The sequence below is a fragment of the Capsella rubella genome, unplaced genomic scaffold, assembly GCF_000375325.1.
Source record: "Capsella rubella cultivar Monte Gargano unplaced genomic scaffold, Caprub1_0 scaffold_2, whole genome shotgun sequence".
Classification (NCBI taxonomy): Eukaryota; Viridiplantae; Streptophyta; class Magnoliopsida; order Brassicales; family Brassicaceae; genus Capsella; species Capsella rubella.
Window position 1 is genome coordinate 5194138 of NW_006238922.1, and position 20510 is coordinate 5214647.

Here is a 20510-nt window from a genome sequence, read left to right on the forward strand (position 1 = left end):
CAATATAATTATTTTCCTGTAGTGTTATTAAATAAACTCCAATAAAATCTGTAAATTTCAGAAAATATGAATTAAAAAGAATATTTTTTATACGCCGCAAGTTAAAATATAGTTTTAAAATAGAAGTTGATACTCATGTTATTCAATTAGGAATTAGGAATATCTTTTTCATAATGTCTCTAGTAAAGGTATATATAGGTGAAATCGCTTTATTGGAAAATTCATACTAAGTATTTTGCAATTTTTAAAAACATAGATTCTTATTTATTCAATTTTTTTGCTGTCACTTTTTTAATCACTCAAGAAGAATAATTTATACTTATTTAATTTTAATGAAGAATAACCTTTTTAAAGTGAAACATAAGAATGTTTGTATTACATCATACCAACATGATCAAACAAAGCACCATGATCTTATTGAATCTTGATCACACTGGTGATGCCAAAAAATATTGGTACGCTTTGACCACTCCAACAACTGCACCAGTCACAACCACCATGGCTGCCACACCTTCAACCACTGTCTTCCTCCATAGTCTTTGTCTCAATGACCCAAACTTGCTATTAAATTCACTTGCACAGTTTGGTGAATTTCTCATATCAGCACCTGCTTTAGGGTGTGATGTGGATCCCTTCAAAGCAGCCAAGGGACTAGCTGTTATAGAGCTTGTCTTTGGCATTGTCACATACAAAACTCCCTTTGAGAACTTTGCACGAATCTCATTTCTTCTACAATTTTTCGCAACTTTTGTTTCTTTCTTGAACCTGATTGATTTATTTTGATCTACTGGACAGCCTCCTGTTATTGTTAGCATACCATTGTTGTTGATCTGTATTTTAAGATGCTCTTTCTTCAAACCTATACAAACACCAAATCCATTTTTCAGTAATAAAAAATATAATATTTGTTTTTTAGGTCAACCCTAAAATTGAAGTAAATAATTGATAATGTGTCCTAAACCGTAGAAAAAGAGTTTATATACGACTTATTTAAATTCCTAGCTAGATTGAGCACTACTAACCAAATAAATAGCATGGAATCAAAGAAAGCTAGAAGCAATGTACCATTGTGGAAGCAAAGTATAACTATAATATCTTTGGAGAGATTGAGAAGCAAAGTTGCACAATGTGGAATAAAGATTCTGAAACAATAATCTTATGCTATGAAATTTTGATTTAAAATGTAGCAAATTGCAATGTAGCTTAACAATAGAGTGACTAATTATAAGTGTTTCTTTTTTCTTAGGTAGAGTTGAATATATAAGTTTTTTTTTTTGGTTCTTCCATCGAAAGATTATGTTAATATATAGTTTTTATGTTAAACAATTAGAATGTATCATTGAATTACAATTATACAACTTCATCTTTAATAACGAACTAACAATTTAATCTACCTGAAGGAAGATGTAGCTCAAGAATGTCGATGTCTTCAGTTCTCTTCCATCGACAAAAGGGTTCGATTTCATCGTAAAAATGCATGGCTCCACCTTCCATATTTAGAGCCATTTGTTTCCCAAAATGTCAATGAAAAAAAAACAAAATATTTCGAAGACTCTCTCTTTCTTTAGTTTCTATTTTTGTTGGTAATGAATGATTTATGATTGTGAAGATGACCGATCTAATAGCTTCGTTTTATATTCCTTTTCTTTTATGAGCAAGAAGAGTTTCTTATTGGATTACCTATGTATGAATGATTCGTTTACTACTTATAAAGTTTTGCTCTTTCAAGTTTATATTTAGTTGTGTCTTATGAAGTTGGTGTTCCTTCACGTGCACAAATCTTTGTCTATGTGGTTCTAAAAGATTCTTTATTCTTTTCATGTTGTTCTTTTTTTTTTCCTATTGCTTTGTTACTTTACACAATATAATGAAAACTTAGGTGGTTACTGATTTATCACATCCTTTCAAGTTTCATTACGAAGATATATATCAAATGAATATTATGGTAGCCCCTTATCGTATAAAAAGCTAGACCACAGTTTGGTGTTTTCACGTGTTTTCCATATCATCTCACTTTTATTAGGCCTGACGGCCTGAACATTTGGGTACTTGGATCGGATAAGAATTGTTTTGCGACGAGTATTTTGGATCGAGAAGTTTAGGACCCAATAAAATAAATGTAAGTTTGGTTAGACATTTTTAAGATATAAGTTCTTACAACCGCTAAAACCTTTATTTTATCGGGTACATAAATATTTGGAATTTACCTGAGTATCTTAAACTTTTAAGGTAAATGTTTGGATTTTCAGATAAATACTTAAATTTTTGGATAAATACACACATTTTTTTTAATTAAAATTGGGAATTTTAGGTAAACATTTGGGTATTCAAATTTATAATACTAGTATTCAGATAAAAAAAATTATTTATATGTAGTTATATTTTGGTTTTTTTGGGTTCGAGCCGAGTTCGGATTTAGATTTTTGGATAAAAGAGTTTATGAGCCACTAAAGTAAATTTTAAATTTTGGGTTTGGACTCACATCTAATTTTTTGGATTAAATTAAATATTGAATTTTTAGTGAATTCTATTAACGTTTCGGTTTCATGTACGTTAAAGTTCAAATTCGGTTCGAATAAATTGGGACATAAAACTTCGATATTACCGTTTGGATTATCCTAACACTAGTATTATACCCGTGCTATGCACGGACATTACAATATTTCTCCAAACACTATACATAACAAAAAATTACATGTATAAATAACTCAAGGCTTCAACTAAAACAAAAATAATAACATAGAAGACTTATAAAACAAATGAGTATGCATAAAAGAAACATTAACACACCATCATTAATTAACAACAAACATATGAAAACTTGTTGATATAATAAATATAGAGTACTAATATTAAAGATGTTCTTTATGTCATGCTCTTCATGAATTTCTTCTAATTCTTAAACTGATCAATAAAAAAATCAGTTACGATCTACATCTGCACAAAATCTTACAAAACAAATAAAAGCTAAAAATGAGCATGTAACACAAAAACATGTGAAGGCAAATCAACATTATTTAATCAAACCATGGAAACAATAATTAGGTGATCAACTTCATTTTAATCCTTAAGAAAAAGTGATATTTATTACTTAACATATGCTATACTTTCTAAATCTAAATGACATATATGATAAGATATACATCAGACATGGCTAAATCTAAATGACATATATTAAATATGTCAATGGAAATGGCATGTTCATTTACAGAATAACATATATGCATAGCCACACATATTAATTTGAAGAACACATGTAGAGCAAAAGAAACGTGTAGCATAATGCTTCCTAAAATTTCAGAAATTTCCAACCATTCTTGAGAGTGAAACTTTTCTTTTTTGAGAGAAAAATGTCGTACTACAGAAACTGTGAAACTAATTTACCGAGAAACCTGAAAAAATTGATTTAGAAATATAGCCATAATACCTTTGTTAATTTTGTTTTCGACTTTTGATTGCAACATTTTCAACACTCATGTTTGTCTCGCCCCTACAATCATTAATAAACCAAGTCTTTATGATGAAAAACTGAAGTATTGTAACCAATATATATATTCAGAGAAAAAGTGACAAAGTACTCACCGTATAAACACTTTAGTGTTATAGCTAGTTCTGATCTTCCATTCTTTTTTCAATGAATTTGGATGTGAAAGATGGGTATAATCCAGAGGCATCTCCCAACTGGATATATAAACATCATGATATGAGTTGAAGAATAAATATATGAATATGAACAAAAATTTAAAAATTTACCTCCCTGAAAATTGTTACTGTAATTTAGAAGATCAACCCAGAAAAAAAAAGAGGATTATAGAGGAAACATATTTTAGAGGAGCAACCCAAAAAACGATAGAAAACAGATGATTACAAATAAAATAAAAAAAAGTTAATTGGGATTTAAATAGAAGAGCAATCTCTTAGAAATTCACCTTGAACGTGGAGATGTTAGTGGGAGAAAAATTAGGGATAGGTGGTTTGCTGGAACGAAGAAGATGATAAACAACAAAATTAGTTCTAGGGGTTTAGAAATTGTCGTGGACCTTATTATTAGTCCAATAAAACATTTGTAACAAAGAAATTTGGTTCAGTTTTTTTTGCTAATGTTTTTTTTTGGTAGTTGGCGTTTTCTTTTTTTTTAATGTTTCGTGGGTGATTTTTTTTTTAATTAGAAAAAATAGAAAATCTGATGTGGCTTAATTTTACTGGCCAGTTGACTTGTGTTTTATAGTATAAAGGATTCGGTTCGGGTTTCTTTCAATTAATTTCGGTCCGGTTTGGTAACAACCGTACGGTTAGGTAATTTTACCCAACCCAGATCATAAATCAAATCCATAAAACGCTACCGTTTAAACTCGCTTCAATCCCCACCATTCCTTAAGCCTAAAAGATTCCTTCGAAATCCCCAATTCGAAACCCTAGCTAACACCATAATCAAATCCACTTCATCAGAAATCAAAGATGGCTATAGCACGAACTGGAGTTTACGTTGACGATTATCTCGAGTGTAAGATCCATAAATTTCATATAAATTCGGATTTAATTTTTTCATTTAATTCAGAAATCGTAAAAATTCGAATTCTTGTAGATGCAAGCACCTTCCCAGCAGAGCTTCAAAGACTTCTTAATACAGTTCGTGAACTAGACGAGAGATCTCAATGTAAGATCTTTATTACTTAACATTGTTCTCTCTTGCGTATGTTTTCGTGAATTTGATTGTTATTGTTGTGTGTTTTTGTTGTTTGAAGCGCTTATAAATCAGACAAGGCAACAAACTAAGTATTGTTTAGGTCTTGCCTCACAGAGTTCTAAGAAGGGTAATGGTAATCATTACAGTAATGGGATTGATGAAGAGGAAACAATTGAGAAAATGCGTAAAGAGATTGAGTCTAGTCAGGAGAATGCGTTGAGTTTGTGTACCGAGAAGGTCTTATTGGCCCGACAGGCGTATGATCTTGTAAGTTCATTGAGAATTTAGCTTAGACATTGTAATTATGATTTGTTGTTTGTCACAAAAACACTAGCATGTAATGGATGTGTTTCGAACATGAATAGAGCGTTGATACACTCAAAATCTTGAATATGGGGGACTTTGTTTGTATGATCTTGTAAGTTCCTTGAGAATTTAGCTTAGACATTTAATGTTGTGACTATGATTTGTTGTCTGTCACAAAAGCACTAGCATGTAATGGATGTGTTTGTAATGTGTACGAAGATGAATAGAGTGTTGATACACTCAAAATCTTGAAAGTGGTGGACTTTGTTTTGTTGCTAAATTAGCTTATGTGGTTGTTTTAGCCAATTTTATTGTGGTGTTGATTATTATGTTTGTTTCGGTTACAGATAGATAGTCATGTAAAACGGCTTGATGAAGATTTGAATAATTTTTCAGAAGATTTAAAGCAAGGTATGTGATATCATCCCATGAACTTTCTAATTACTGTTGTCTTAAGGGAATTGATTAGAACTATGTTTTCTCATATATAATGGCTAGTTTCACAAATTATACCAAGAATTACGTAAAGATGTGGGTCAATTGATTTGATTGAGATTAGTCGGTTGGTAATTGATTGAGAATGTCATATTAGGAGAGAATAGGGAGCTAATTGATTATCTCCTTCTTTTTACTAAGAGGTTTGATGAGAAGCATATGAGGTAGGGAGTTGTCTTTGTGTAAAAAAGGCAAGGTTTACACCTTGTTGCAGGATACTCTTGGGTATTCTTGCGGCAAGAGTAAATTAAATCTATTGTGAGGAATCGGTGTGTTTGTCTTGTTTTGTCAATAAAGGGTCACAGTTTCTTGTATCTCTTATAAAAATTCCTCTATAACCCCCTAAGGGTTAGCAAAAACATGCATTACACATGTATAAACTCCAGTCAGTGCACAATGACTAGTGTCAATCTTCAGAGAAACATAAATGCTCATCTTCCATCTTGTCATAAATCATAAGTGGCCTTAATTTCATTTTTCTCTAGTGGTCATATGGGAAACTTTTTAGCTGATGCTTTGAATGGAGTAGTTAAAGCTGTTTTACAGCATCCTCTATGTTTGTCATATATTTATTCTTTCGTTGCACTTCTCGGTCAGAGGGAAAAATTCCACAAGACGAGCCCTCTGTTCTTCCTCCTCTACCTATAGTTCCTAAACAGGAAAAGCGTAAGTCCATCTATGGTACACCTCAGTCCAAGAAGATTGATTACAGAGATAGAGAGTGGGATCGTGACAGGGATTTTGAGCTCATGCCTCCTCCAGGAAGCAATCGGAAAGACCTCACACCTATTGACGAGCAGGCAATTGATCCAAACGAACCAACATACTGTGTCTGCCATCAGGTCTTTAATCTGCAAAATCTGTGAGTTGTCTGATCCTGTTTTGATCTTCTGTTAACACTTTTGTCATGTTTTTTAATTCAGGTGTCTTTTGGAGACATGATTGCCTGTGACAATGCGAATGTGAGTCTCTTCTACTGTTATCTTATCTTCTCTTTTTAACGTTTAGCTTTTCTGAAACCATGCTTTCCTGTTTGGACAGTGCCAAGGAGGTGAATGGTTTCACTATACATGTGTTGGCCTCTCACCTGAAACCAGATTCAAAGGGAAATGGTATTGTCCCACCTGCAGGCTCCTCCCACAGTCGCATTAATAATATTAACGCCTGCGAAAAGGTATTTTGCGTTAATTTTAGCATCAATCATCAGAGCTCCTCCTGCAATTTTCATGCATGTGTAGCTGCTAATATAAGACAGATATGTATATTAATTCTCATAGGTGCCAATGGGCATCCTCTTTAGCACCTTCGCTTCATGACCAATCTCATCTTTGTTGCTACGGAACATGAAGAAGTAAACTCTAGAAGTAGTTTTTTTTTTTTCTTTGGACTAACTGAGTAAACTCTAGAAGTAGTTAACATCATGTTTTTGTACACTCGTGTTTAAATCTTGGAATATATGATTGTATTGGGTGTTGATGGGTATTTTCCTTTTTATTCTTCTTTCGTTCTATGTTTTTTGTCATCTTCTTTTTGTTTACCCCAAAAGCAAGTCTAAAATCAGTGATTCATGCACGAGATGTCTAACTTCTAGATGGCCAAAATCGATTCACAAAATTCTACAGATGTGACTTCGGTATATTCGGTTAGTTCGGAATTTGAAAATGTTACCGAATTAAATAACGGTTTGGTTTGATTATTGAATTTTTTCGGTTATTTATTTTGTTACTAAAATTAGCCGAATATTCGGATTTTGGTTTAGATCTGAGAAAAATGACAATTCAACCCTGAACTTGTTGGTCAACGCCATTTAAACCCTCAATTTTGCCTAACGCCATTTAAATCGTGTAGTTTTGTTTGACTATCATTGTAAACATCACATTTTATTAACCAAGCCAATTTACACATATGGGTAACTTTGGTCAATTTTGGCTAGTTAGGTTAATCCGGATAGTCTAATGTAGGGATAAATTAAAAAGACATTGGTTTACTGTATATCAGTTATATCAACATTTTTGGTTAATTTAGTCAATTGTTCTGTTATCAGCTACTGAACCGAACCAAATGGTAAACCACACAATTCATATGTTGTTGGATCAGTGTACATGCTATAATCAAACCTGAACCGATTTACACAAACCTCGGTTCGATCGGGTTTTTGCTTTGTTTGTCATTTACCATTGCAACAGTACAGTACATTAACTGGGGCCTTTAGCTCTGGTGGTAAAGGAGCCTCAGCTGGGGTACCCGCCATCACGAGTTCGAGTCCCGGCCACTGCAGACTTTACATGTGGGTTGCAGCACCCCAGACCACTAGTTTCAAGGGGCCCTTTAGTGGACGCTTAATAATCCTTGATCGCGGGCTTAAGCCCAATTGGCTAGTCAGATCACTGTGTGGTTTGGACACTGGGTTATAAAAAAAAAACAGTCCAGTACATTACCTTCTTTGAATTATAAATACGCATTTTTTTCTGTATCTATTGGTCAACCTAAGTAGTATAATAAAATTCAAATTCAAATCTAATAAGACCAAGATAACATTTATTTGTTCACGGATATTCACATAGTCTCTCACCTAATTTGAAAATGCAGATCACTAGATCTAGAGAGAGAGAGGGGATGGGTCTTAATGCAACCAATAATAAAGAGCGGTGAGATTTCGTGTAGCGAAAATTTGAATTTCAATCTACGATCTATTTTTTTTGGTTTAAGTAAAAAAAGATTCATATTACAGATGGCGACAAATTACATTGGAAAAAGACAAAACAGCTTCAACAAAGTAAAAGAAGCGGACACACACATACACACAAAGACCAAAAACCTAAAACCCCCAAAAACATAATTTGAAAAAATGTGTTATCTGTTGAACCGCGGGATTTTAATTTTGTAGATTTCGCAGTTTCAGCCACACACCATTTTTGTTTCGTTCTTAGGTTTTCACTTTGCTTCTATGCTCGATTTCTTTTGCTTTTTGAATTCTCAGAAGTCTTTGAAAAAGGTTTCGACTTTGTACGGTTAAAGCGGAAGAAGAAGTAGCTCAAGTAGAAGACTCAGGTATGGATCTGTTTCCGAGATTCATGGTTTATGTGTTTTATAATGTTTGCTATTTCTCAGGTTTCGAATTAGATGTCTTGTTTCTCTATGTCCGAGATTCACGGTTCTGTTGTCTGTTTTTTTTTTTTGTCTGACTCGAGATTGTTTTGAGCGGAAAGTGTTGAGATTTGAAAACCTAGCTTTAAAGTTTATGATTTGAAGGGAAAATCTGATATTGTTGGTGTGGTTTTGTCTTATGTAGTGCTGTTGGAGTAATGGGTTTGTCTTGAATTTTTGCTATATTCTCGTGAAGTTGTCTGATTTCAATTTGTTGTCTGTCTGGTTCTCATTTTCCTCGTATATGGTCTTTATATCGGTTCTGACTCGAGTATTCAAGGATGAGATTTGAATTGTAGCTTAAAGTTTATAACTTTAAGAAATAAGTCTGATATTGTTGGTGTGATTTTGTCTTCTGTGGTGCAGTTGGAGTAATGGGTTTGAATCTGAATCCAGTTTTGCGACAAGAGTTAGCTAATCTTGACAAAGACACAGAGAGTCGTAAATCAGCAATGAAAGCACTTAAGTCTTATGTGAAGGACTTGGATTCAAAGGCTATTCCTGGTTTCTTAGCACAAGTCTTTGAGACTAAAGAAACAAACTCTTTATCTGGTGAATACACGATTTCGCTTTATGAAATACTTGCTCGTGTTCATGGACCTAACATTGTTCCCCAGATTGATACAATCATGTCTACCATTGTCAAGACTTTGGCTTCAAGTGCTGGTTCTTTCCCTCTTCAACAAGCTTGTTCCAAAGTTATTCCTGCGATTGCTCGGTATGGGATTGATCCGACGACTAAAGAAGATAAGAAACAGCTTATAATCCACTCCTTATGTAAGCCTCTTACAGATTCTCTATTAGGTTCTCAAGAGAGTCTCACTTCAGGGTCTGCTCTATGTCTTAAGGCTCTTGTGGATTGTGATAACTGGCGTTTTGCTTCGGACGAGATGGTGAATAGGGTTTGTCAAAATGTTGTAGTTGCATTGGACTCAAACTCCAACCAAACACATCTTCAGATGGGTCTGGTTATGTCACTTGCCAAACATAACCCTTTGATCGTTGAAGCTTATGCAAGGTTGTTGATACACACAGGATTGCGAATTCTGAGTTTCGGAGTATCTGAAGGTAACTCGCAGAAACGGTTATCAGCAGTTCAAATGTTGAACTTCCTAATGAAATGCTTGGACCCGAGAAGCATATACTCTGAAGTTGAGTTGATAATCAAAGAAATGGAGAGGTGCCAATCTGATCAAATGGCTTATGTTAGAGGAGCTGCTTATGAAGCAATGATGACTTCAAAAAGAATAGCAGGAGAGCTCGAGTCGAAGATGGAGAAAGGTTGTCGTTCTGTTACTGGTTCGAATTTCAGTCGAAGAAACTGTTCATCCAATGTTAATGGTCATTGTCCTGATGACTCCTTATCACCTGAATCACAGACTGTAGGCTCTTTCAGCGGATATGATTCTCCGGTTGAGTCCTCGCCTATTTCTCATACTTCTTGCAACTCTGAATACGATAGGCGGAGTGTGAATCGCAAACATTGGAGGCTTGATCAGAATGGAGGAGGTGTTGATATCTCTTTAAAGGATGGTTTTTTCTCCGGTGTAACTAAAGGAAGCACCACTGTCTCTGATTCACCTCTTGTACCGTATGATACTTGTGAAGATGGAGATGAATTTGAAGGGTTTCTAATGCAAAGTTTGAGAAACACCACTCCTAGTCCTCAGGTGAGCATTAATCTATATTTTGTTTTTATGATTGCTAGTTTCATTTGTGTTTCATTTGTGTTAAACATTTCTGACTTTTTTTTATCCGCAGAGACAGCTTTCACGACGCATCAATGATGAAGACTTCAACATCTTCACTACTCCACGGAAGCTCATAAGCTCTCTTCAATATTGTGATGATGTTGACTTTAATCATTCAGACATCCAAAGTCCAATATTAGGAAACGGTAGAGACAAAACCATTGAATCTCGCAAGAATCCTAAACTCAGAAGGAGATTTCCAACCATGTCGGAAACAATGTCATCAACAGTCACATTTAGTGAAGACACACCACAAACTCATATGATAACAGGTAGTAAGAAAAATATGAGCTATGCCAAATTTGTTATCGCGATATCTTTTGTTGCTGTGGCTCTCTTTACAGCTGTGGTGTTTATGGTGAATCAAGATGATGGTGTTGGTTATTACACTGTTCCTACATGATTTAACTCTTATTGGTGGTCAGTTTAATCTTAATGTAGTTTAGCTATCCACGTGTTGGTTGTTTGTAATGAACTCTGTACAAGAATTTGAATCTTCTTCTACTTGTTCTCATTTTGTTTTTGTATGAAAAATCTGTTAGATTAAACATGTTTGTATATTTGTGGCAATGGTGATATATGTGACATCGGATCGGCTATTTCGAATTCGGATTCGGATTGCCCAAAGTTCCCAAAACTCAAAACTACTGAAAAATATTTAAACTATCTCAAAACTAACGGTAGTTTTACCCAAATTTACTCGATAAATTAGTTAAATACTCCAAAAATATTAAAATATACAAACATCTAAATATTTTAAATATACAAACATCTAAATATTTTGGGCAACATATATATTATAATCTTCTATCTTCTATATATATAAAGTTAGCTTTTCTCTCTTCTCATGATCCCACTCTAAGCATCCACCTAAGCAACATTTTTTATTTTACACTAAAATAAATTTAAAATATGTATTTAATGCGTACTTATGTTACTCATAATTAATAGAAAATTTATACAAATAACAATTAAATTATATGAAACAAATGAAATGTTAAAATAAGAAAACAATAATATAATTTTTTATTAGTGGTAATAATATAATTCAACTTTTAGATGTGTTATTTTAGAATGGAAGTAAATTTTAAATTCATGTTAGAATAATACAACATTTATGTAATCGTATATATAAAAATTTTAAACATTAAAAATCAAACTGAAATTGAAATATTAGTTTATAACATGATCAAAAAGAAAAAAAATGATATTTCATAAATTGAATCAAATGCTTTTAATCCAAATTTGAATATTGAAAAGTAGTAATTAATTAAAGAAAAAATAGTTATAATATGTTTTGAAAATCAATATAGTCTAATATATGTTATATGTGAGCCAATAAAAAGTGAAAATAAAGTAGATGTCGAAAGGCAATGAGTGCATAGTAGATAATAACTAAAGAATTATAGTCAAACGTGTTTAAAATAAATTACTAAAACTTGAAAAGATAATAATGCACATGAATAAATTAAACTCTTTGAAAATTCATTCATTCCTTTATCCTGACAGTTTTTTAATACACAATCTCAATTCATTCATTCATTCATGCACATGCAAATATCAACCTAAACTCGCAAAAAAAATTCAAGTTGTTAACCTCAATTATATGAAATTAGCCAAGTTCAACATCTCTCGAAACAACGACCATGAGTCAAATGACAGGGTGGCAATAACAAGACGTCAAGGGTGAATAAAACAAATTGTGTTCACTTGCACATAACAAAACAACGTTTTTTTTAAAGGACTATTATTAAGGAGAAAATAGTTATGATATGTCTTCAAAATCAATTCACACTCCAATATATTTAAATAGATATAAGAGCCAATAGAAATGCAACGAATTATATCTATGTCAGTCTATAATGTTGTTTTTATACAAGGTGAGCTTATTAAATGCATACATACATTTAACTCTTTAGTTTGTGAGGGTTACACGAATTGAAGACTTCTTAAATATATGGTTGTATATATCACCTACTATTGAGCCTAATCTATACTATTAAAGCTGAAGTACCCATCAGATTTACACTATAGTTTTCAACTGAAATAAAATACACTTATTCGGATATATCATTTTTGGATCTTTGAGTGAATCAGATATTTCTCCAGCAGATTATATCATTTCCATATTTAGTTTTGATTTTCCTAAAATATCTCTACCTAATTTAATATAATATAATATATTAAAAATAATTATTATTCTCCTTTCACATTGTTATGATCATGTTTATATTTTATTTATTTTATTACATTAAAAATATGAATTAATAAAAATAGCATTTTTTGCATATGTTGTAATTTGAATTATTTAAAACGGACATATAAATCTCAATCGATAAAACAAGGCTGATATATTCAACCTACATCAGCTATAAAATTTTAGAAAATGGTTCAGAATCATTATAAACTAGTTTTTGACCCGCGGTATGTAATATAGATTGTTTGTGAATGTATATAGATATGTTTTTATATATAGATGTATTTTATATTTTTTATATAAATTTGAATACGTGTTTGTGAATAAAATGAAATTTATAGCACAAAAAATAAAGTTTTTATTTATGGTTTATATTCCTTGTTACGTTAGTGAACGCACTTAGTATATATTTAACTATTTTTGGTTTCGGGTATTTAATTTTTTTTTTTGCTATGGTAAGCATTAGTAACCGAGTAAACCGGAGAATAAGACAGTGAAAAAATAATGATGGTTTAATGGGTTAAATTAAAGAAGTTAATTCATTGTGATTTCCTTTTATCTCGTACATCTTTTCTGATTCCACTTAGTTGAATTCGATGAACACTAAATCAGGTTCCGTTCGATGAAATCTTTCAAAAGCAAAGAAATCTACACTTACCCACACCTAAATCCGGTTCCGTTCCTTAATTGCCGAGAATCACGATCGATTTGCTTGTAGATCCTTGAAGTTTTATCTTCTGTTTGAAGCAGCTAGTTGGGTATAATTTCCATTTCGACGATTCCGCTTCACACAATCGATCGTTTCCCAATATCTAGAGGTAAAACAGTTTCTGAATTCTGTAATCCTGTTGATTAGATTAGTAATACATCTTTCCTCCAATTGTAGTTGTGCACTTCCTAAGCTTTTTTCAAAACTGATTTTTCTGATTGTGGATCGTTTAATTTTCTTTACGACAAAGTAGGTAATTTGAGAAATCAGTTTTGAGAGCTACTGAAGTTAGCGTTTCAGGTTTACGGAATGAACCATTCAATATTTGGATATTTCTTATGAATGTAGAATAGTAAAACTCCATTGAAGAGTTTGTGAACAAAGTGTTAATATAATAGATATGTAATATTACCGTATCTAGTAGTTGAGTCGGTTTGTTAATGGAGATTGTTTAAAGATTTTGGTCTCTGATGTGTTCACCATATCACTGGAAATGGAAGCGCTTTAGTATTTGCTGGAGTTTAATTTCAATGATGATATGCTTATTTTATGCGCTTAAATAAGGTCAGACTTGGGTATTAATTCAATCAATGAACTTTTATGTTTCTAGACTATATGAATGTAGCTTATATTTGCATTCGTGAAGATTCTGATTTGAAATTTTATATTTTGAATTGCAGGTGCAGCGGAACATAATATCACATAATGAAGGTTAGATTCTTTAAATCTTCCAGCTTAGTTTCAGTAGGTGGCGATTTTTGTTGAAATAGTATTTCTGGTGTTGTCTTAAAGAGCTAGGGGAAACAGTTAAACGGATAAATGAATCTAATAATAGTTCATTAACAGGAAATAAGAACATCCTTTAAGAAAAGTAAACATAAAGGTGCTTGTCCCATGGTATTAAACTTTAAAATTATTGCTTGAAGTGTAAATAATGGAATTGTTTAATCAACATTGATCATTACTCTTGAATCAAGAGTCTTGATCTTTGACCTCCACGTTTGTCCTCTGAATGTGTTAGCCGAACCCTACAAATAATTAGAATCCTTTTAGTCAATGTGGTGTTTAATATGGATCTGGTTTACACTATTAGGCATGTAATGTACCCGAAATTATAGAGAAACGAATATAACCTTGTCCATTGATGCTCCCACACTCTCTGACTCGATGTTAGTCAGTTCATATTTTCGAAAACTTCCTTGAAAATAACATTTGTTGTTTGTTTCTGAATCTTCCCTCTTTGTCTAGAATTATTATTTTCAATCGTTTCTTCAATTTGGGAGCATGTAATGATAGAATTCAAAGCAATTACCAGTTCATCAGAGAGAATCATCTCTAACGTTTCACCAGTGTCTTGTGTGTATTGGCGCCAGGAATGGAGCATCTTCACTTGAACTCTCCATGCCGTATGGGCGGACGTCCTTGAGGAAAGCAAAGGTGGCCGCCATTGATGAGATGGAAGTGAAAGCAAGTTTCAGTAAGCTGAATGATTGTTTGTGAGTGTGATGGGTTTTTTTCGTTACAGAAGCTCACTATTTATAGTAGTTCGATTAGTGTATAATTTAGTTTTGATTTCAGTTGAAGAATCAAGGTAGAAATCGAATAAATAGCGTAATTCCGGGTATATAGTAATCATTGCTGATTTTATTCGATTAAGTGATTTTAATCTGTTTTAACTGAAGATAATGACAATGAATTAATATAAATTGAGTTGTTTATCATGCAGGGATATATGGATAGTAGTTGCGATCCTTCCATAAGTTGGGAAGCACAATTTGCGTGATTTATGGGTTTTTGATGAGATTTTCTAAATGAAGATATTGACAGAGAGATATGTAGAGATCTTCGGTGATGGCGGAGGTCACGCAGAGTTGACAAACAGTTGGGCTTAATTTCTTTGGGCTTCGATTTTTTTTTGGGTTCTAAGTTTGTTTGCGAAATTTTTCTTTTTTAAAGTTTTAAAAAATAAAGCCAGTGGCAGAGGGTTGGAAATAAGTGAGCAAAGTGAGGGTTTTTTCATAAGTGCCTTTAAAAATGTTAATATAGATAGGACTGATATATTCAACCTACGAATATACCGGAAGTTTGATTTTTCAACCGTCCAAAATTTAATTTTTTATTCGGTTTAATTCGATTCTTTATTTGAGCAAATTAAATCTTTCAAAAGTTTCAAAATATTATAATATTTAATTTTAAAAAAAAATTCAAAGTATTATAAATATTGAAACTTTAGAGTATTTAGTTTTGAATATTTTAGCTGAAATATCAAATAATACTCTACTAAATTTTTTGAAAGATATTTGTTTTAAAAAAAAGTTTATTCAATTACACAATAACATATAAACGAATTATACATGTCAAATTTAGAAACATATATGTAATGTTTTTGAACTCAAATAGGATTTTAAACGGGGTCCTCGGGTCACTAGGCTAACCGGGTTCGACCAAAGTCAATTGATTAAAAGTTTTATTTATTTTTATATAGATTATGCAGTTTTATAAATGGAAAATAAAAAATAACTATATCATGTTAAACCAAATATGTAGTCTAACAGTAATAATAAATTTCTTAAATTTTTAAAATTCAAATGAAACCAAAAGAACAGTAATAATACATCAAGAGTTTACGGTAACCAATTTTAATCGTATGTATTATCGTTTGAGAAATAATAAAAATATTATGACTTCTAAAATCTGGCCAGTCCAATTGGTTCATATGGTCGTGGGTTAACGACAATTTTTATAGTTTTTTCAGTTATAAGATTATCGGTTATTTGTACTAAACTTAAAACAGAAAATATCCAGTTTTCGGATCGCAGATTAACCAGTCGAACCGATCAGTACAGTTCGGAAGTGAAAAAAATTAGATTTATCAAAAACTTACAATATAAAAAAATAAACACAATCTAAAATAAATTAATATTTTGAAAATAAATACAGTTATAATTTATATATTAACTTTTCGAATAGATGTCACCCGTGCACGGGTTATCCTCTAGTATACAGTTAAACAAATAACAATAAACATTTAAAATACTAAATTAATGTAAACTTTTAATAAAGCTCATATGGAAAATAGAATAACAAAAAATGATAACAATAAAAAACCAACAAAACAAACGTTGTAAAAATAACAAAAAAAATCAAAATATATTTTTTTTTATAAACTTCCGTAGCCCGGATCAACAACTACTATTATTATAAGTTGACATTTCAATACATTGACTTCGATTTGTTTCCATACATAATGTTTCTTTGTTTTTTACCAGAAAATTAAAAAGAAAAATGAAAACTTAAAAACCCTGAAGGGTCTTTTTAATCGGTCACTTTGGAGCCATACATAAATAACAATACGTCCTTTCATTTTCCCATTTCTTCCTCTCCGCTTCTTACTTTGTCTCGCTGTGTCCTTAACAAAGGTATGATGAAACTTGCATGAATCTACTACTACTTGCGACTTACCTTGATCATGAGAATCTTCTAGTTCTGTCTTTCTTTGAATTTCAATATATGATTTGTGCAATTTATGAAAAATATTGCTCTTGGCCTTTCACCCTTGATTAGTACAAGTCAGCTCTCCCAACATGGAATGTAACAAGGATGAAGCTAGAAGGGCAATGGATATAGCTGAGAGGAAAGTTTCAGAGAATGATTACATTGGAGCCAAGAAATTTGTTAACAAAGCTCAGATTTTGTATCCTAATCTTGATGGTTTGAAACAAGTGTTGATGATGATTGATGTTTATATCTTTGCATCAAACAGAGAAGCTGACTGGTACGGAGTTCTCAGTGTAGACCCTTTGGCTGATGATGATGCGGTGAAGAGACAATACAAGAAGTTGGCTCTTTTGCTTCATCCTGATAAAAATAGGTTTAAAGGCGCAGAAGGTGCGTTTAAGCTTGTTTCACAAGCTTGGTGTTTGTTATCTGATAAGGTCAAGAGAACTGCGCGCTTATGATCATAAGAGGAAGACGAAAGAAGCAAAGAATCCACCAAACCCACCACGCAAGCCTGCTTCTCACAATGTGAATACAAGTGCTAGAGGAGGTGTGGATACGAGTGCTGGGGCTACAAGTGCTAAGCCTGCTTGTGGGATGCCAAAACCACCAAACCCACCACGCAAGCCTGCTTCTCACAATGTGAATCAAAATGCTAGAAGAGGCGTGGATACGAGTGCTAGGGCTACAAGTGATAAGCCTGCTTGTGGGATGCCAAAACCACCAAATCCACACAAGCCAGCATCTTCTTACGAGCATCAAAATGCTAGAGACTGTATGGATCCGAGCCCTAAAGCTAGGAGTTATATGCATGCCCTTGCCCCTACAGATTCATTTAAATAACTGAAAGATAGTATGTGGTTTTGGGCAAAGTGCAATAGATGCAAGACACAATGTCAATATCTGGCGCCTTATTGTCATTACAAGAGCATACATTGTCAAAACTATGGTCAGGATTTCATTGCAACCCAACTTATGAAACCAGTCAACTACTCATTATCTCCTCAACAACAACAACAACAAAATAGTGCCCAAAATAAAGCAACAAACAAAAGCACCAATGGCGCTTCTTCTTCTGTGAGATATCCTTCTTCATCTGCAGCTCAGAAAATTCCACAAGCAACTAAGCAAGTGCCAAAAGTCCAGCAACAAACAAAAAAACAATTGGAGCCTCTTCTTCGCAAAGAGTTTCTTCACCGTGTGTTAGAGCAACCGCTAAAACTCCACAGGTAAGCTTTGTGAAGCTCTCATCATCTCCTCAACTACAACAACAAAAATGGAACGCTCAAAACACATGTGGTGCTACCTATTCACAGATGTCACATGAAACGGTTGCTACTGCAGAAAAGGACGTTCTTACACGTTTCTTGAAGTTGCTGAGTTCTGTTTTTCGCCTTTCACGAATGCTTTATGATATGATACGAATCCTTTTTCGTCTCTAGACTTAACTACAAGATTTCATATCTTTCACGACTCGGTCTAGTTTAAAGATTTGTGGTAGTTCCGTTTGATTCAAGAATATTGGGTTTCATGTTTTACTAAATCTTTATAGGACAGCTTCTATTGATTTTCTTCTCTAATCACATCCAAACAGTTTTTAAGAAAACATCGTTTGTTGTAAACAATTTGCGTGTCCTGTAATGAAACATATGTATTTGTTGGGTTTATATATACATATGTTTCACAAAGAAATAGTTGTTAGATGGAGTACTAAAAACTTTTTACCACTCGGCTGTCAAGTAGATAAAGACCACAAAGACCTATCATTTGTGTTGATCAGATATCCGAGGCCAAATGCTTGAGTTCTATGAAAGAAAAGCATATTCATAATCTTACATATCAAGAAAGCAGAGTTGAAAATGGTTAATTTACTCATTTCAATTTAATATATATTTTCACCATAATTTAATGTTATTTTTAATTATTTTCGAGAAATTCATTTTATAGATGTAAGCGTTTGTAAGAAGGTTTATATGAGGATAGTAATCTTAGTTACTTTCAAACTTTCTTATAAACGCTTACGTTTCCTTAATAATAAAATTTTAAAATGACATCCCCTATATTGTAAAAGAGAAGTACACTTTTACATGGGTTGATGGATCGGATCAAACTTAAAAATTAACCCAAAATTAGACAATTGGATACTTCAAAATCGATATTTAATTGGGATAGGATATAAATCAGCGAATTATATTATTTACATGTTTACATGTTAGATTTTCTAATATTTCTATAACTAATTTAAAATATTAGATAATAAATTTTATTATTCTCCTTTCACCTTTATTTGATCTTATTTTAATTTATTATATTAAAATATATAATATAGATATTGAATAAAAATTCATCTTTTTGAATATGTTGCAATTTGAATTTTTCAAAACGGATATATATTACCTAATTGACAAAGAAAATATTATTATAAACTTAAAATCTTATTAAAATAATGTTTGGATATCTAAAACGGGTTGGTTAAATATATTGGTTAAATCTAAGTAGGTTGGTTAAATATTTTCATGAAATTTTATATTATATTTTATTGATTGAAAAAGGTGTAAGACATACTATATCAATTAAATATTTTGGACAATGGTTTTAAATCATGGGGGAATTTCAAAAATACCCCTTTTCATATACCTCTTTTTAAAAATACCCCCTTTTCAAACTTTATCAAAAAACCCACTAAAAATGTTGAAATTTATCCAAATATGTGTGTAAGCTTATAAATATATACACAAATTACCTTTATATGTGTATAAAACCTTATATACCTTTCATAAATAGCGTAAAAATAAATTATAAAAAGTTTATAAAAACCTTATAAAACCCGTATAAATCCTTTTAAAAACCTTTTAAAAACCTTATAAAACTTATAAAAACGATTTAAAACTATTTAAAACATTTTAAAATATTTGTATCGAATCTCCCAGTAGTGGTTATTATATAGAAGTACCTTATAAACTATATAAAACTTTATAATTTTTATATTTAAAAAGGGGTATTTTTGAAAATGGATAGATAAAGGGGGTATTTTTAAAAAGGGGTACACCAAAAGGGGTATTTTTCAAAAATTATCTTGAATCATTATAAATATGACCAGTATGCTCCTAACTATGAATGAGCATGAAGTTAACTTAGCAGGCTTTCAATTTTAAAATTTTTGTTCGGATTAATAAAGTTATTTATTTGAGCATATAAAATTTTAAAAAGTGTTAAAATATTAAAATATCAGTTAGCGCATCCGTACACTTTGAGACTCTCCCAGGCACGAATGTCGAGGTTCCTCTACCAACTTCACGTGTCTACCTTTTCCGCCGCACCTAACCCCTTAGCCACCGTCTAAAGCCCCTCCGCCACCGCAGCTGCTTTTTCCGGTGCTTGCATTTTGTGTTTTTTTGCAGGTTTTTCCCCTCTCCTGCCTTTTGTGTGGTCTCTTATGGGTTTCGCCTTGTGCATTTGGTCCTGGGTCATGGCTTTCTCGACTCCTTACCTCACCTTAGCTCGGGTTCAAGAAGAACTGTCTCAGTGAGGTCGTCACCTCCCCTTTTGGGGCCCCTTGCTCTCCTTACTGCTCCTCTGCAGATTTTGTGTTCTGTTTACCGCCCCTTGCGGATCTTGTGCTCGGATCTACCATCACCCTCCAACCGTGTACTCTGCAAGCTTCCTCTCCGGCTTGATTCAGTAGCCTCAAGCCCTGCTTCTCCCACTTGTCGTTCTCTC

At 32.5% G+C, this 20510-nt stretch overlaps 4 protein-coding genes and 1 long non-coding RNA gene across 6 annotated transcripts; 4 read left to right on the forward strand and 1 right to left on the reverse strand.

The window, feature by feature from the left end:
• Positions 1–312: 312 nt before the first annotated feature.
• Positions 313–1562, reverse strand: LOC17896332. Its single transcript, XM_006302829.2, has 2 exons — positions 1395–1562; positions 313–859 (listed from the first exon to the last, which is right to left on the reverse strand). The coding sequence occupies exons 1-2, from the start codon at positions 1504–1506 to the stop codon at positions 429–431; spliced, it is 543 nt and encodes a 180-aa protein (XP_006302891.1). The 5' UTR covers positions 1507–1562; the 3' UTR covers positions 313–428.
• A 2814-nt stretch (positions 1563–4376) lies between these two features.
• On the forward strand, positions 4377–6987 carry LOC17895053 (PHD finger protein ING2). The gene is given in 9 exon segments (XM_023787655.1): positions 4377–4504; positions 4586–4657; positions 4746–4954; positions 5341–5404; positions 6086–6330; positions 6412–6478; positions 6481–6662; positions 6766–6774; positions 6776–6987. Coding segments are annotated over 9 exon segments (954 nt in total). The 5' UTR covers positions 4377–4458; the 3' UTR covers positions 6836–6987.
• Positions 6988–8294: 1307 nt separating this feature from the next.
• LOC17896390 (protein SINE1) lies at positions 8295–10994 on the forward strand. The gene is made up of 3 exons (XM_006302019.2): positions 8295–8539; positions 9002–10305; positions 10397–10994. The coding sequence occupies exons 2-3, from the start codon at positions 9010–9012 to the stop codon at positions 10787–10789; spliced, it is 1689 nt and encodes a 562-aa protein (XP_006302081.2). The 5' UTR covers positions 8295–8539; positions 9002–9009; the 3' UTR covers positions 10790–10994.
• A 2986-nt stretch (positions 10995–13980) lies between these two features.
• Positions 13981–15308, forward strand: LOC111832066. 2 transcript variants are annotated; one of them, XR_002835200.1, is made up of 4 exons: positions 13981–14003; positions 14666–14788; positions 14871–14913; positions 15019–15308. It is a non-coding gene; the product is annotated as an uncharacterized LOC111832066 (long non-coding RNA). The 2 variants fall into 2 exon arrangements; XR_002835201.1 differs by lacking the exon at positions 14871–14913.
• A 1568-nt stretch (positions 15309–16876) lies between these two features.
• On the forward strand, positions 16877–17633 carry LOC111832115. Its single transcript, XM_023788456.1, has 2 exons — positions 16877–17163; positions 17228–17633. The coding sequence occupies exons 1-2, from the start codon at positions 16877–16879 to the stop codon at positions 17631–17633; spliced, it is 693 nt and encodes a 230-aa protein (XP_023644224.1).
• The last annotated feature ends 2877 nt before the right edge of the window (positions 17634–20510 follow it).

Bases quoted from the DNA above. Each gene is read 5' to 3' on its own strand.
- LOC17896332 (XM_006302829.2), bottom strand. From the start codon at position 1,506: ATGGCTCTAAATATGGAAGGTGGAGCCATGCATTTTTACGATGAAATC. The intron at 860-1,394 runs GTAGATTAAATT...GTGTTTGTATAG, and splicing joins TGAGCTACATCTTCCTTCAG to GTTTGAAGAAAGAGCATCTT.
- LOC111832115 (XM_023788456.1), top strand. From the start codon at position 16,877: ATGGAATGTAACAAGGATGAAGCTAGAAGGGCAATGGATATAGCTGAG. The intron at 17,164-17,227 runs GTTTAAAGGCGC...TTATCTGATAAG, and splicing joins CTTCATCCTGATAAAAATAG to GTCAAGAGAACTGCGCGCTT.
- LOC17896390 (XM_006302019.2), top strand. From the start codon at position 9,010: ATGGGTTTGAATCTGAATCCAGTTTTGCGACAAGAGTTAGCTAATCTT. The intron at 10,306-10,396 runs GTGAGCATTAAT...TTTTATCCGCAG, and splicing joins ACACCACTCCTAGTCCTCAG to AGACAGCTTTCACGACGCAT.